Source organism: Elephas maximus, chromosome 9 (assembly GCF_024166365.1).
Source record: "Elephas maximus indicus isolate mEleMax1 chromosome 9, mEleMax1 primary haplotype, whole genome shotgun sequence".
Lineage (NCBI taxonomy): Eukaryota > Metazoa > Chordata > Mammalia > Proboscidea > Elephantidae > Elephas > Elephas maximus.
In genome coordinates, this window is record NC_064827.1 from 87,548,149 (window position 1) to 87,563,544 (window position 15,396).

General features: G+C 43.9%; 1 protein-coding gene across 3 annotated transcripts in view; it reads left to right on the top strand.

The window, feature by feature from the left end:
• Positions 1–6,569: 6,569 nt before the first annotated feature.
• The window catches only part of GDA (guanine deaminase), a 119,006-nt gene continuing 110,179 nt past the window's right edge, over positions 6,570–15,396 (top strand). For all 3 annotated transcript variants that reach the window (XM_049896660.1, XM_049896662.1, XM_049896661.1), the window contains exon 1: positions 6,570–6,773. In XM_049896660.1, the coding sequence (XP_049752617.1) occupies positions 6,651–6,773 (123 nt within the window). In that variant the 5' untranslated portion in view covers positions 6,570–6,650. The remainder of the gene's footprint in view (positions 6,774–15,396) is intronic.

A 15,396-nucleotide genomic window follows, 5' to 3' on the forward strand; every position in this document is an offset into this window, starting at 1 on the left:
GCCCTACACTCTCTGTGCCTCATGAAAATAGGAGTTGTTCTCCCTGGATCCTTCTGCTGTCATATGTGGATCGGATTGTTATTCTCCAGAAAGGCCCTTCTCCCCTCTTTGGTTTCACTTTGGGGTATGCCTGGGTTCACCAGCAATTGTTGGAAACCGTGTAAAATGTGACTACAACCCAGATGTAGTGAACAAGCGAGCCATGGCAAAACTGAACACGGTATTCTTCTCAGTCTACGGTGATAAGACAATGTGAGAGGGCAGCTGGAGACAAGTCCCAGGTTCATCCCATACTAACAAGGTGGGCAAGCTAACCTCCCTGAGCCTCGGTTTCCGCATCTGTAAGATGGTTAAAATACACTCTTTTCCTACTTCATAGGTTCATTGTAAGGCTCCAAATGAAATAATAGGGGAGGAAGCCTTTTAAATAGTCAGATTTTATCTCTCAAGAAGGATTGTCTAGCTGCAGGTATAATTACACTAATGTTGTTAGTTGCCATCAAGTTGATTCCAACTCTCGGTAACACCATGTGTGCAGAGTAGAACGGCTCCATAGGGTTTTCGAGGCTGTGACCTTTCAGAAGTAGATCACCAGGCTTCACTTCTGAGGTGCCTCTGGGTTCAACTGCCAACACTTCAATGAATAGTTGAGCATTAAGTATTCGTGCCACCCAGGGACTCATATTTACTCCTATTACACTAATAAGGGGACCAAAATGTCCAAACTGATCATGCTATATTCCAGTTCTTTATCTTGAGCAATTATAGGTTTAGGATATACTGGTCCCATCCAGTTGTTGTTGTTGTTAGTTGCCGTTGAGTTGGCTCCAATTCATGGCAACCTTATGTACAGCAGAACAAAATGTTGCCCGAGTGTTTGAGTCCGTTATTGTCGCTAGAGTAGTGCCTTCCAACCTAGGGGCTCATCTTCCAGCACTGTATCAGACAATATGCTGTTGTAATCCAAAAGATTTTCATTGGCTAATTTTCAGAAGTAGATTGCCAGGCCTTTCTTCTTAGTCTATCTTTGTCTGGAAGCTCTAATGAAAGCTATCGACCGTGGGTGACCCTGCTGGTATTTAAAATGCTAATAGCATAGCTCCCAGCACCACAGCTACATGCAAGCCTCCACAATAGGACAAACTAATGAATGGGCGGTGGGTCCCTCCTAGTAGTCAGTAGTTTGGAGACCACTTGGCTCCATCTGAAGTAGGGAGAAATGTGACACAAAGAAATAAAGCTTTTCAATTTTTCTGTATGTTTGAGAATTTTCATAATAGAATGTTGGAAAAACAAATAAATGAAATAAAGTGCTTTCTTACTTGTTTGTCCCAATGAATTATTCATCATTACCACAAGCTTACTACAGTCTCTGATTTTCTTTGTCCCTAAAATATAGACAATACATCCTTCTCTTGAAATTCAGCATTCATATGATAAATCTGATGAGCACCTCCTATTATCCAAGCACTGTGGTGAGGGAATATAGTAAAGACAAGGACATGGTCCTTACCTTTAAGGAGCACACAATCTTTTGAAGAAGATAGACTGGTAATGGAGCAATTATAGCACCCCAAGAACTCAGAGGAGGAGCACTTAACACCTAAGGGGAAGAGGAGGTGTAAAGATTTCCTGGATGGGGGCGGAGGAGAGGGGACAATTAAGCTAAGGGAGAGTGGGTGGTGGAATGAAGTAGTAGGGTGTAAGGTAGAAATCCATAGGGGTAAAGCAAATTCACAGCATGTGGGAGACTGGAAGGAGAAGAGCCTGAAGAAGCAGTCAGGGCTACCTCATGAAAAGCCCATGCCAAGGAGCGTATCTTTTCTTCTGAAGGAAGTGATGCGGAGCAGGGGTGCACTGAAGATGCATTCTATTGCTAGATTTTGTTCTGAGAAAGTGTGTTGGCGAAGGTTGAGTCTAGTCATTACTGATGGGGAATAGTGATAGTAGAGCATAGCAGAGAAACACATATTGAATAGTAATCTCCGAGGCTCTTTTCAGTTCTAATATGTCAGGAATTTAAACACGGGCTATAGAAAGGGTCGAAAAATGAAAATTGCTGTTTCCCGGTGTCTTTGGAGGCACAATAAATATCCTTTGTCACATACTCTACCATGGGCAAACCATGGCTTATTAACCAGAAGCTGGCTTGCCATGTGCTTGGGTTATGTTTTAAAGGTAATTATGAAAGTTCTGCAATTCTTTCCTGCTCCAAACCTCAGTACCTGCGAGAACACTTTCCTGGGAATTACCAGAATGGGAGTCAATATCGCGAGAGGACCAGGTCTGTGACTGGAGAGCTGGGGAGAAGACAAGGTGTAGGGGAGAAGCTAGTACTTCCTCATGTGTGGCTGAGCTGGGCTGCCTGGCAACAGCATCAAGGGTTCTGGACCCTGAGGCAGCTGCTTAAAACTCAGCTGGGAATGGAAGCAGGACTGTGCTCTGCTGGAAAAAGCTAACTCTTACTTACATGAGGAGGGCCAAGCCCATGCCATCCAGAAGGCCATGGCCATTCCTTCTGTTTATGGAGATCAACTTTATTTAATGATTGCTCATTTTGTTAACTACACTTCAACATTAATAAACATCAAAACAAAATTCCCTAGTGGTGCATGGAAATCAAATCCCACTTCTCTGATCAAATGTGTTAATCAATCCAAATCAATTTCTTATCAATTCTATTCCCCTCTGTTCTACTTCTGTCCTGACACCAGATGCACACATGGCACTTCTTCCTCTGACTCTAACCACCCAGGGCTAGGACAAACCTCACAAGTTAAAGGGCACAGTCTTCCAGACTGCCATGTCTGCCAAGACCTCAGATGTTGGCTGCAATCTTGAGGGTCTCCACACCATAACTTCTTTAAAAAAAAATTTTTTTTTAAATTGTGCTTTAGGTGAAAGTTTACAGCTGAGGTTAATTTCTCGTACAAAAATTTATACTTACATTGTTATGTGACCCTAGTTGCAATCCCCACAATGTGACAGCACACTCCCCCTTTCCACCCCAGGTTTCCCATATCCATTCAGCCAACTCCTATCCTTTTCCGCCTTCCCATCCTGCCTCTGGACAGGAGCCGCTCATTTAGTGTAGTTTTTTTTTATCTACTTGAACTAAAAAGCACACTCCTCGTGAGTATTATTTTATGTTTTATACTCCAGTCTAATCTTTGCCAGAAGAGTTGGCTCTGGGAATGGTCTCAGTCCAGGATAACAGAGAGTCCGGGGGTCGTGTCTTCTGAGGTTCCTCTAGTCTCAGGCAGACAATTGTCTTGCCTTTTTGTGTGAAATTGAATTCTGCATCCCACTTATCTCCTGCTCCTTCAGGGACTTTTTGTTGTGTTCCCTGTCAGGGTGGTCATTGGTGGAGCTGGGCAACTTCTAGTACTTCTGATCTCAGGCTGATGGAGTCTCTGGTTTATGTGGCCCATTTGTCTTTTGGGCTAATATTTTCCTTGTCTTTAGTGTTCTTCATTCTCCTTTGCTCCAAGTAGGTTGGGACCAATTGATGCATCTTAGATGGCCACTTGCAAGCTTTTAAGACCCCAGATGCCACTAATCAAAGTGGGATGCAGAACAGTTTCCTAAAAAACTTTGTTATGCCAATTGACCTAGATGTTCCCCAAAACCATGGTCCCCTAACCTACTCTGTCCCTCGAAGTGTTTTGTTGTGTTCAGGGAACTTCTTAGCTTTTGGTTTAGTCCCCTTGTGCTGACTTCGCCTGTATTGTGTGTTGTCCTTCCATTCACCTAAGATAATTCTTTCCTGCTATCTAGTTAGTGAATAGCCCCTCACTCTCTCCCTGCCCTCGTAGCCATCAAAAAATGTTTTCTTCTGCTTTTAAACCTTTTCTTGAGTTCTCCAAATAGGTGTCTCACACAATATTTGTCCTTTTTTGACTGACTGATTTCACTCAGCGTAATGCCATCCAGCTTCATCCATATTGTGAAGTGTTTCGCAGATTCATCATTGTTCTTTATCTTTGTGTAGTATTCCATTGTATGTATATACTGTAATTTGCTTATCCATTTGTCTGTTGATGTGCACCTAGGTTGTTTCCATCTTTTTGCTACTGTGAACAGTGCCGCAATGAACATGGGTGTGCATATTTCTGTGTGATGGCTCTTATTCTCCAGCATAGATTCCAAGGAGTGGGATTGCTGGATCGTGTGGTACTTGTATTTCTAGGTTTTTGAGGAAGGGCCAAATCGATTTCCAAAGTGGTTGTACCAATCTAAATTCCCACCAGCAGTATATAAGTAAGTGTTCCAGCCTCTTCACAACCTCTCCAACATTTACTATTTTGTGTTTTTTGAATTAATGCTAGCCTTGTTGGGGAGAGATGGTATCTCATTGTAGTTTCGGTTTGCATTTCTCTGGTGGCTAATGATCATGAGCATTTCATCATGTATCTGTTAGCCTTCGGAATGTTTTCTTAGGCGAAGTGCCTGTTCATATCCTTTGCCCATTTTTTAATTGGGTTATTGGTCTTTTTGTTGTTGAGGTTTTGCAGTATCTTGTAGATTTTAGAGATTAGGCCCTATGTTATTTATGTCATCACCAATTTTTTTCCCCCAGTCTTTCCATGATTTTAACTATAGCATAAACACCATTTTTTTAAGACTTCACATTATATTATATATATTTCCCGTGTGGCTACATATTTCCCCTAATGCTTTTAATAACTGTACAATATGCTGCTAAGTAGATATATGCTAATTCAGTAGTCTGCAATTGTTGGGCATTTGAGTTGCTTTCATTAAAAAAAAAAAAAAGATTGTTAGCTGTATTTGTTTTAGGGAACCAGCATATATATTGAAAATTTTTAATCAGATCCTCTTTCAGAATAAAGGGCCGACATTTCATGACCTTTCTTTTGTGAGGTTTGTGTATATAGGCCTTGGCTGAGGGAGTGTAGCTAGTGTGCCAGCCCTTAGGATGACAAGGAGAGTGTGGTCTGCAGAATCAGAAGAAAGTGGCAGGGAAAGAGGTTAAGTCTCCAAGATGCAATGCAGTGACTTCAGCTTCCAGGACTCCTAATTCTGAGTCCTTAGTAGGGTACTTAACTGTCCCATTTTGCTTGGGAGTAAAGGGTTTGCTGGGACACAAGACTTTTGGTGCTGAAACCAAGGAAGTCCCTGGCAACAGTGATAAGTTGGTACTAGACGTTGGTTCAGGGGAGGTGAAGGAACTGAGAAGGGAATGCATCATTTACATGATCCAGGCCTCTGCAATAAGATCACATTTCAGTGAAAGTCCGCACATTGACTGCAATGAAACCCTCAGTCTTTATGCAGAAACCAAAATAGGTATTTATCCCATGTTATTACTGTGCTCACAAAGGAGCCTTTCATTCATTTATTCAATAAATATATATGGACCACCGGGCCCTGTTCTAGGCATAAGACAGGTTCCCTGCCTTGTGGTGTTTCCATTAGTCGTGCGTGTGTGGGTGTGTTTGTGGAGAAAGGCAGATAATAAACAAGAAATGAGAAAACTTTAGATACTGATAAGTGCTACGGCAAAAATAAGGAGACAAGCCAGTGATGAGAAGAGCCAGCCTGGTGAGGATGCTCAGGAGAGCATTAGGGGCAGAAAGAACAGCACCTACAAAGGCCTTGGGGTAGCAACCAGGTAGCCATGCTGGAGAATTTAGTAAACGATTCTGTGGCTATAGTCTAGGGAAAGAATGCTGAGCTAGAATCAACGTTAGCAATGACCCAGTGCAAACTCCATTTTCACAAATGAGAATCATCAGGCTGCTGAGACCCACGTGCCTTGTCCATAGTCTCTTTCCACCAAGCCATGCCAAACCACCATTACTTGGTTTAGAGACTTCAATTCCTCCTGTTGTACAACCGGAAGTAAACCAAAGAGGTTTATTTTAGACATGAGAAAAATTAATATTGGAATGGTTTGTGGACAGGCTGATGGGTCAAAACACTGGTCCCCAGTAAGGTTCAGTAAGACATGCTTCCAGGACGCCACGTGTGGAAGACTATGTATTCTGCAGCCCGTGGAAACTGAAAATAAAATTAATCAACAAAGTAGTCAACACTAACTGACCTTTCACCAGACCTTGAACTTCTGCAATTTCAGGTGGGAGAAGTCCAAGGTTTGTCCACCAATGGCCCAAAGAGTTTAGAGGGCAGAGGAAGGCAGATGCGCCTCTAAGCTTCCCAACTGGGGGCGGGGGGGTGCTGGGGAACTGGGGGTAAAAGCAAATTTCAGTTCCAAGTAAAGGTGCAGGGCTGGAAACATGGACTCTTCAAGCTCCTTCCTTCATCTTTCGCCCTCTGCGTGGGTGACTCAGCCAGGGTGAGTTAAAAGAACTGCAATGCGAGCAGTGATTTTGGAAACTCAAAGAGTTAATATCAAAAACTAACGCAGTGGAGAGAAAGACCACACCCCACGGGGGCGCAGAGCCAACTCGCGGGAGAGAAATCCTATTGGCATTGAGAAGGCAGGGAGCCAGCCCCTGGGCGCGGCCTGCAGGGGGCAGGCGATCCTCCGGGGAAGCGGGGGGCAGGACCGAGGCCTGAGCCGGTGCCCGCTTGGCCGCCTCCCGAAGCCCCAGGGAGCCCTCGCTGCGCCTCCACCAGGTGCACCCTCTTCGCTCCGCGGACCCCGCGCTGTGCTCCCCGCTGAGATGTGCGCCTCACGGATGCCGCCCCTGGCGCACATCTTCCGAGGGACCTTCGTCCACTCCACCTGGACCTGTCCCATGGAGGTGCTGCGAGATCACCTCCTCGGCGTGAGCGACAACGGCAAAGTAAGTGGCTGCGGGCGTCGGGGGGTCTGGCGCGCTCCGACGGGCCAGCGGCCGGGCAGGTAGAAGGGACCCGCGCGGTGCGCTGCGGCGAGCGTGCAGGTAGAAGGGACCAGCGCGGTGCGCTGCGGCGCCAGGAGCTCGCCGGGTGAGGAGCCAGCCCTGCGGCTCCGGAGTTGAACTTGAGCGTTTGGCTGTCGGGGAACGCGAGCTGGGTTCGTGGGCTGGCTTGGAAGTAGGGTGTTCTCAGAAGCGGGGAGCAGTGGGGTACTCACGTCTGCGACTGGATGGACAGTCGTCCGGGCTGCCAGGGAAGGGGGAGATCGTTAATAAACCAGAACCTTGCCTCATTCATCTCTATATCTCCAGAGCCTGGCACAGTGTCTGGCACAGGGTAGACGGTTCGTAAATTTGGTTGAATTTATTGTGAAAGAAAAAATAACAGAGGAGGGGTCATTCGATAAATGTGGTTTAGCCATAGAGTAAGCAAAGAAATGATTTCATCCACCCGATCATTCAGCAGAGAGATGTACTCATGATTCAGGCTGAACAACTTGACTAGAAAGGATGGTCTGAGAGAAATTTCTCTCTCACATCCAACCACAAACCATATCCATTTGCATCAAAGCGAGCAGTTCCATTTTCAGGTTCAAAATGTCTTCTGTGAGTGCATCTTTTGCACTTCCTTTTCTGAAATCGGAATGTCTACAACCCACATAGGTAACTTGGTGTCTAATATTTACTGTCCCATACACACAGAGGGCGACTGTATCAGCAGTAGCCTGGCTAGTTTTATAAGTGAAGCCATTCCGTTTTTAGAAGAAAAAAATAAAGACGGGGATGGGATATTGTCGAGCTGTTTCCCAACTTACTGCCAGTTTGGTGAGGAAGAGTGCACATGCTTGCGATTTGTCAGGTTGAAGCCTATTCCTGACTAAAGTTGCTACCAAGTCAGTGACAATTTTGAATCGTGATTTGTATTTGGGGGACAGGGGGAGAGTAACTAAACCCAAACGTTTTAATGTGCTTTTAAAAAATACTCTCTATCTGTGCATATTCAGGGAACCTGCCTTTGTGTTTCCTAGGTGATGGAACTCTCAGAGCTCACCCAAATGGAGAGGCCCCAATAAACCCCGAAACTGATGAACTCCCAGGCTTAGGCCAGCTCCCAGAAAGCAGGGAATGGAGACTGCTACACCAGTCGAAGATGAGAGGTGTTAGCCTACTCAGAAGGATTTGTTCAACTCCTGGGCTTCTTTTTTAAAGTTAATTTCCCATATCCAGAATTTTTAGTGGGAGGGAAGCAGGCAAGAGAGTGGGTGGGGGACTGACTTTAAACAGTGGAGAGGAGTGAGAAAAGGAAGCCATTTATCTACAAAATTGTCTTTGCAGGGCGTTGTGCAGAAGAGGAATAAAAGAGGGTCCCGAACATGCAATTAGTAGTTGAGTCAGGGAGTCTGTTCTTAAATAGGGAGCATACTGAGGTTATAAATTTAGAACACATGCCATTCATTCCCCTACAAGATGAAATTAACTGGGGATTGAATACAAAGGTGAGGTAGTCAAATAGCTTAGATTTAGGGTGTAAAAATCCCTAATCAGTGAATTACTAACTGGGTATTGCTGTCTCTCCCTGAGTGCAATAGAGTTGATTCCTGACTGCCTGTAAAGGGAGGGCATGTCATACGTATTTCAAGACTCGATTTCCTTCATTTTGAAACGGGGAATACCTCACCTTTAGGGATGCTGGGATAAGTATTTTACTCGTTTAAAAACTTCCAGGGGTCTATAGAGAAAACAGTTTGTCCATGAGATAAATAGATGTGTTAAATAAATAATCAGTGTGCTGAGTCATCGTGATCTTTAAATTTTTGTTGTACTCCTAAAGCTGTTCTTGAGCATTGACGTGAATCGGAAGCATCTTGTGGTGAGGGGTAGGGAGCGAAGCTTGTTAAAATGGCGATTCCTGGCTCTCATCCTCAGAAAGTCTGAATCTGTAGGCCTGCAGTGAGCCCAGGAAGTGGCATTCTGACAAGTATCCCAGGAGAATCAGAAGGACTTAGTGTGGGTGGAGTACATTTTAAGCGACCATAAAGGTTGTGTGATGGGACTGGTTGTGTGTGGTCTCGGGGCCTCAGTTCTCCATTTCAAGCCCAAGTCAGGGGTAGCCTCTCAGAGAGAAGGGACACGACTGTCCTTCTCCGCCCTTCTAGACCTCACCCCCCATCTCATATAACTTCCTTTTGACCCAGAGAATGGGAATGACTAAGTAATTTCAACTCATTAAAATAAAGCTCATTCAAATTGAGGTTAGTTTTTAGAAATTAACATTTTAATATTGGGCATTTTGAATTCAAAGTTAGTTTATTTACTCAACTGGCATGTAGCTTTTAAAACAAATAATCCAGAATGTATTATACTTCATTTGCAAATATTTAAATAATTGTGAAGCTCTGTTGAAATATTACTAAATTACCTAATTCTTCCCACATACAAAAAAAAAAAAAATTGGGCCTGGTTAACTTTAAAGATAAATAAAGATGCCTGGTGGGTCTTTTAATGTACATTTACCCAGAAGCAGGAGAAAATCATCTTGATGCTCTGGGGTGGTGGAGTCTGTAGGTAGTACAAATGGTTAACATGCTTGGATGCTAACCAAAAGGTTGGAGGTTTGAGTCTGCCCAGAGGAACCTCAGAAAAAAGGCCTGGTGATCTACATCTAAAAACTTAGCCATTGAAAATCCTGTAGAACACAGTTCTACTCTGACCCACATGGGGTCACAGGTCTGCTTTTTTTTTTTTTTTTTGCTCTGGGGTGGCGGGAGCAAGGCCTATGGTGAAACAGAGACCTGGGTTCAAATTAGAGCCTCCACCACTTACCAGCTCTGTGACCTTGGGCAAGACAATTAACCTCTCTGATCCTCAGTTTTCTCATTTGTAGAATCAGAATAAAAGTGAATGAATGAAAATGCCTGGCAGTTAGTGGGTGTTCAACACATACTATGTTCATTCTGTCCCTTTCCTTCCTTTTGCCCTTAGCAAATCCTTAACTCCTACTCACTGCAGCATTTTTGCATATTTCCACATGGTGGCACTCATATAAGCCAAGTGGTACAGAAGGAAGCCATGGCTTGGGATGGCGTGTGTGGAAAGATGGGAGGATCGAGAACCAGGAATGACCTGTCAGGGAGCCCTGGTCGCGTAGTGGTTAAGAGCTCAGCTGCTAACCAAAAGGTTGCTAGTTCGAATCCACCACCCACTCCTTGGAAACCCTATGGAGGCAGTTCTACTCTGTCCTATAGGGTCGCTATGAGTCGGAACCTACTCGATGGTACCTAACAACAACAGGACCTGTCAGAACTTGAACGAATTTGGAGGTGGAGGGAAGGCTTTCCTGAGGAAGTGACATTTAAACTGTGATCCGAAGAATGAGTAGAAGTTAGCTAGGTAAAGGAGGCAGGACTGGAGGTAGAGAAGAGCCTTCTAGGCAGAGGCATGGCTTCACAAAGGCTCTGGGGTAGGAAAGAATAAAAGGACCAGTGTGGTTCAAGTCCAGAGTGTAAGGAGAAGGGTAACACAAGGTGAGGGAGGTAGGACAGGTAGGACAGGTGATGTGTGTGGGAGGGACCTTGTACTGTGATTAGATTTTGCATTTTTAAAAGACCATTCTAGCTTCAGGATAAAGAATGCTTTGGAGGAGGGTTGAGTGCAGGCAAGGAGGTCAGTTAGGAGGAAGAAGTGGGTTGGAGAAGCAGTGTTGCGGTGTAGTAATTAAGACATGAACACTTAAGAATATTTGTATCGCTTTTGAGTTGCTGATTCGATTCCAACTCATGGCGACCCCACATGTTACAGAGTAGAGCTGAGCTCAGTAGGGTTTTCTGGGCCGAAATCTTTAGGGAAGCAGATCCTTCCTTCTGAGTGCAACCGTTTGTACAGCCCAGGGGCCTTTATTTGCATGCAATTTCATTTAAATTGATGAAGGCTCCTATTCACATGTAGATAAAGAAAGGAAAGTGGAAATCTCTAATACTTCTAGCAAGCACGGGATCTTGCAGATAGCATAGATGCTGAGTAAATATTTATTGAACGAATGTTCTGAAAAATTATAGTGACTGTTGCAATTTGTCTTAATCTTTGTTCAGGCTGTTTCTAAAATGTAGTCGTGTGTACCTGAGAAAGGGCAATGCTACATGTAATTTAGTCTTGTCTCGAGTGATTTTTATTACACAAAATACAGACGTTGAGAAGCTGTTTGTTCCATTGATTAAATCCGCTCTGGTTTGAAAATGATGTTACTTTTAAGGGGTTTTTGTTTTATGTCGAAACATGGAAATTGGATGTTACTTTTTTGCACTCTGCTACCTATAAATATTTTATGCCTTTAACCGTTTGTTGCACAAACATTGAGTGCCTACTATTACGGATTGAATTGTGTCCCCGAAAAATATGTGTTATAATTCCTAACTCCTGTACTTGCAGATGTAATCCCATTTGAGAATAGGGTTTTCTTTATTATATTAACAAGGCCATGTCAGTGTAGGGTATGTCTTATGCCAGTCACCTTTGAGATATGAATCAAGCTAATTAGACTGAGAGAAGGAAGCAGAGATGGGGGAAGATAGATGCCAAATCACATGAAGATCACCCAGGAAAAGAAGCTGAAAAGAAGACAAGGACCCTCTTCCAGAGCCGACAGAGAGAGAAAACCTTCCCTAGAGCCGGCACCCTGAATTTGGACTTCTAAGCCTCCTAACTGTGAGAAAATAAATTTCAGTTTATTAAAGCCACCCACTTGTAGTATTTTTGTTATAGCAGCACTAGGCAACTGAGACATGTGTTCAGCGTACTACAGAACAGGTCTTTGTGTCCAGTGACTCGGTCACAAGCAACACATTCCAACTACCGTGAAATAGAGATTTCACCATTTACAGTCAAATGCTCAGCATCACAGGGTAAAGTGTTGTACTTCAAAAGTAACTCCATCAGTGGATAAAATTACTATAGGGAACACAAAGTTCAGAGAAATGAAATGACTTGTCTAACGGGATACAGGTGGGAAGGAATGGGGTTAAGATTTGAATCCATATCTGTTTCCTCTCCAGAGTTTATTTTCTCACTAGATTTGTTTTAAAGACTCTGGTTGCCATGTCAGCCACCAGGACACTTATCACTCTCTCAGCCCTACCACCTTTGTTGCTGAGTCTTTGAGTTTTAGATAGCAAACCCATCCTTTGCTTTGGGGTGACGCACACCCTTCATTCTGTGGCCATGCCCAAGATCTCCTACAATTTCTGATATTTGCCTCCTGTTCCTTCCCTGTTTGCTGCACTGAATGAAGCTTTATTTATTGATTTTGTGTGATAAAAATATATATGACATTTGCCATTCCCATTTTTACGTGTACAAGTCATTGACATTGATTGCATTCACCATGTTGTATATCACCACTACCATTTCCAATTTTATCATTCGTAACAGAGACTCAGTGCCCCTAAGCAACAAGTTTCCCTTTTTCCCTCCTGCCTACCCTTGGCTGGTGTTGTTACATGCCATCCAGTCAACTTCCACTCAGAGTAGAACTGCCCCATAAGGTTTTCTAGGCTGTGATCTTTACGGGAGCAGATCACCAGGTACTTCTCCTGTGGAGTCGCTGGGTGGAATCGAACTGCCAACCTTGCAGTTAATAGCTGAGTGCTTAACTGTTGTGCCGCCAGGGCTCTTTCCACTGCTGGTAACCATTAATAAACTTTGGTCTCCATACATCCGCCTGTTTTCAGCACCCACAAAACTCAAAATCTGGAAGTATCCCCAATTCCACAGCATTTTCACAACCCCAGACTTGCCCAAATAATGCAAAAATGGTGGCCCTTAAACTAATCTTATCAATATTTATAAATCTGAATTTACAAAAACTGACTGAGGGAGGATAAACATGAACTTTGCAAACAAGTTGGCAAGACGTATCTATTATAAACTGAGAGATTCAAAAGGGACCTCAGAGTCTTCTAATCCTGTTTAACTTGACATCCCTTAATCACTACCTCACACCCCCCCCCCCCGCCGCCCCGCCACAATTGCTTCAGACATGTGGATTTTTCTATGGAGAAAAATAAAGGCCATCTGGCCTTTATTCAAAAACAGTGGTTAACATACGAGAATGTATTGATCTACCCCAATTTCGTGCAAATAATGTTGCTTTTTTTTTTTTTTTTTCATACTTTAAGAGAACCAGTTTGAACTCCAACCACCACAATTATTGGAAAGTCCAGTATCAGTCATTTTGGGGCCTTTCTTTTTTTGGTTCCCGTCCTACAAGAATTCCTGGCAATTTACATGGTCCAAGCATTCATTCCTCCAGGATATTGATGGAGGTGCTGTTCTTGTTCTCAGACTGCAGCTGGGAGCAAGACAAAGCCTGCCCACATGGAACTTACCTTCAGTTTTGAAAAGGGGCCTCCAGACATGAAATTCTGAGATGAGGACAAACTCTTATGTCTGTGTCCATGGTGGCCACTGCTGCCTTTGTCCCTTGTGGCCACATGATGCTGCACTTGGGTGCTGGTCTCAACCCTTTGCCATTACTACTCTGTGTCACCAGGCTTGAAAGGGCCTTGCCCGAGGGAAGCTCAGTGGCAACTTCATACCCCATGGTCAGCTTATTCTAGAACCCCTTACACAAGTCACTGGGTGACACTGATCTTAATATTTAGCTTTCCTTCTAGGAAAAGGAAACCCTGGTGGCATAGTGGTTAAGTGCTACGGCTGCTAACCAAGAGGTCAGCAGTTCAAATCTGCCAGGTGCTCCTTGGAAACTCTATGGGGCAGTTCTACTCTGTCCTATAGGGTTGCTATGAGTGGGAATCTACTCAGTGGCAGTGGGTTTGGTTTTTTTTGTTTTTTTCTAGGGAAAGGAAACCTTGGTGGTGTAGTGGTTAAGAGCTATGGCTGTAAACCAAAAGGTTGGCAGTTCAAATCCACCAGCCGCTCCTTGGAAACCATATGGGGCAGTTCTACTCTGTCCTTTAGGGTTGCTATGAGTTGAAATTAACTCAGTGTCAACCGGTTTGGTTTGTTTTTTTTTCTAGGAAAAAGTACACCATTTCATTCCTTCCTGGTACATCTACATAAAAAGCCAAACTCACTGTTGAGTTGACTCTGATTCATAGCGACCCTATAGCACAGAGTAGAACTGCCCCATAGGGTTCCCAAGGCTGCAGTCTTTATGGAAGCAGACTGGTGCATCTGTCTTCCACAGAGTGGCTGGTGAGTTCAAACTCTGACCTTTAAAGCACCAGAAAAGTACAACGTAATTCCTCAGTTGGCCACAAGAATAATTCTAGAGTTCCAAGGTGCATTTAAAATACGATTTTATAAAAATTTGATCAATGACAATATTAGTAGTAAATCTCTTATATTAAGCAGTTGTGCGTTAAAATGCTAGAACCTGATTAAAAAAAAATACATTTTGTGTGCCAGTCATCTTCTTACATTGCACTTGATTCTTTTTTTTTTAATAATTTTTATTGTGCTTTAAGTGAAAGTTTACAAATCAAGTCAGTCTTTCACACAAAAACTCATATACACCTTGCTACACACTCCCAATTACCCTCCCCCTAATGAGACAGCCCGCTCTCTCCCTCCACTCTCTCTTTTCGTGTCCATTTCGCCAGCTTCTAACCCCCTCCACCCTCTCATCTTCCCTTCAGGCAGGAGATGCCAACATAGTCTCAAGTGTCCACCTGATCCAAGACACTCACTCCTTACCAGCATCCCTCTCCAACCCATTGTCCAGTCCAATCTGTGTCTGAAGAGTTGGCTTCGGGACTGGTCCCTGTCCTGGGGCAACAGAAGGTCTGGGGGCCATGACCACTGGGGTCCTTCTAGTCTCAGTCAGACCATTAAGTCTGGTCTTATGAGAATTTGGGGTCTGCATCCCACTGCTCTCCTGCTCCCTCAGGGGTTCTCTGTTGTGTTCCCTGTCAGGGTAGTCATGGGTTGTAGTCGGGCACCATCTAGTTCTTCTGGTCTCAGGATGATGTAGTCTCTGGTTCATGTGGCCCTTTCTGTCTCTTGGGCTTGTAATTGCCTTGTGTCCTTGGTGTTCTTCATTCTCCTTTGATCCAGGTGGGTTGAGACCAATTGATGCATCTTAGATGGCTGCTTGCTAGCGTTTAAGACCCCAGACACCACTCTTCAAAGTGGGATGCAGAATGTTTTCTTAATAGATTTTATTATGCCAATTGATTTAGATGTCCCCTGAAACCATGGTCCCCAGACTGCTGCCCCTGCTACACTGGTCTTTGAAGCATTCAGTTTATTCAGGAAACTTCTTTCCTTTGGTTTAGTCCAATTGTCCTGACCTCCCCTGTATTGTGTGCTGCCTTTCCCTTCATCTAAAGTAGTTCTTATCTACTATCTAATTAGTGAATGTCCCCTCCCTCCCCCGTCTCGTAACCACAAAAGAATGTTTTCTTCTCAGTTTAAACTATTTCTCAAGTTCTTACAATAGTGGTCTTATGCAATATTTGTCCTTTTGCAACTGACTGATTTCACTCAGCATAATGCCTTCCAGGTTCCTCCATGTTATGAAATGTTTCACAGATTCCTCACTGTTCTTTATCGA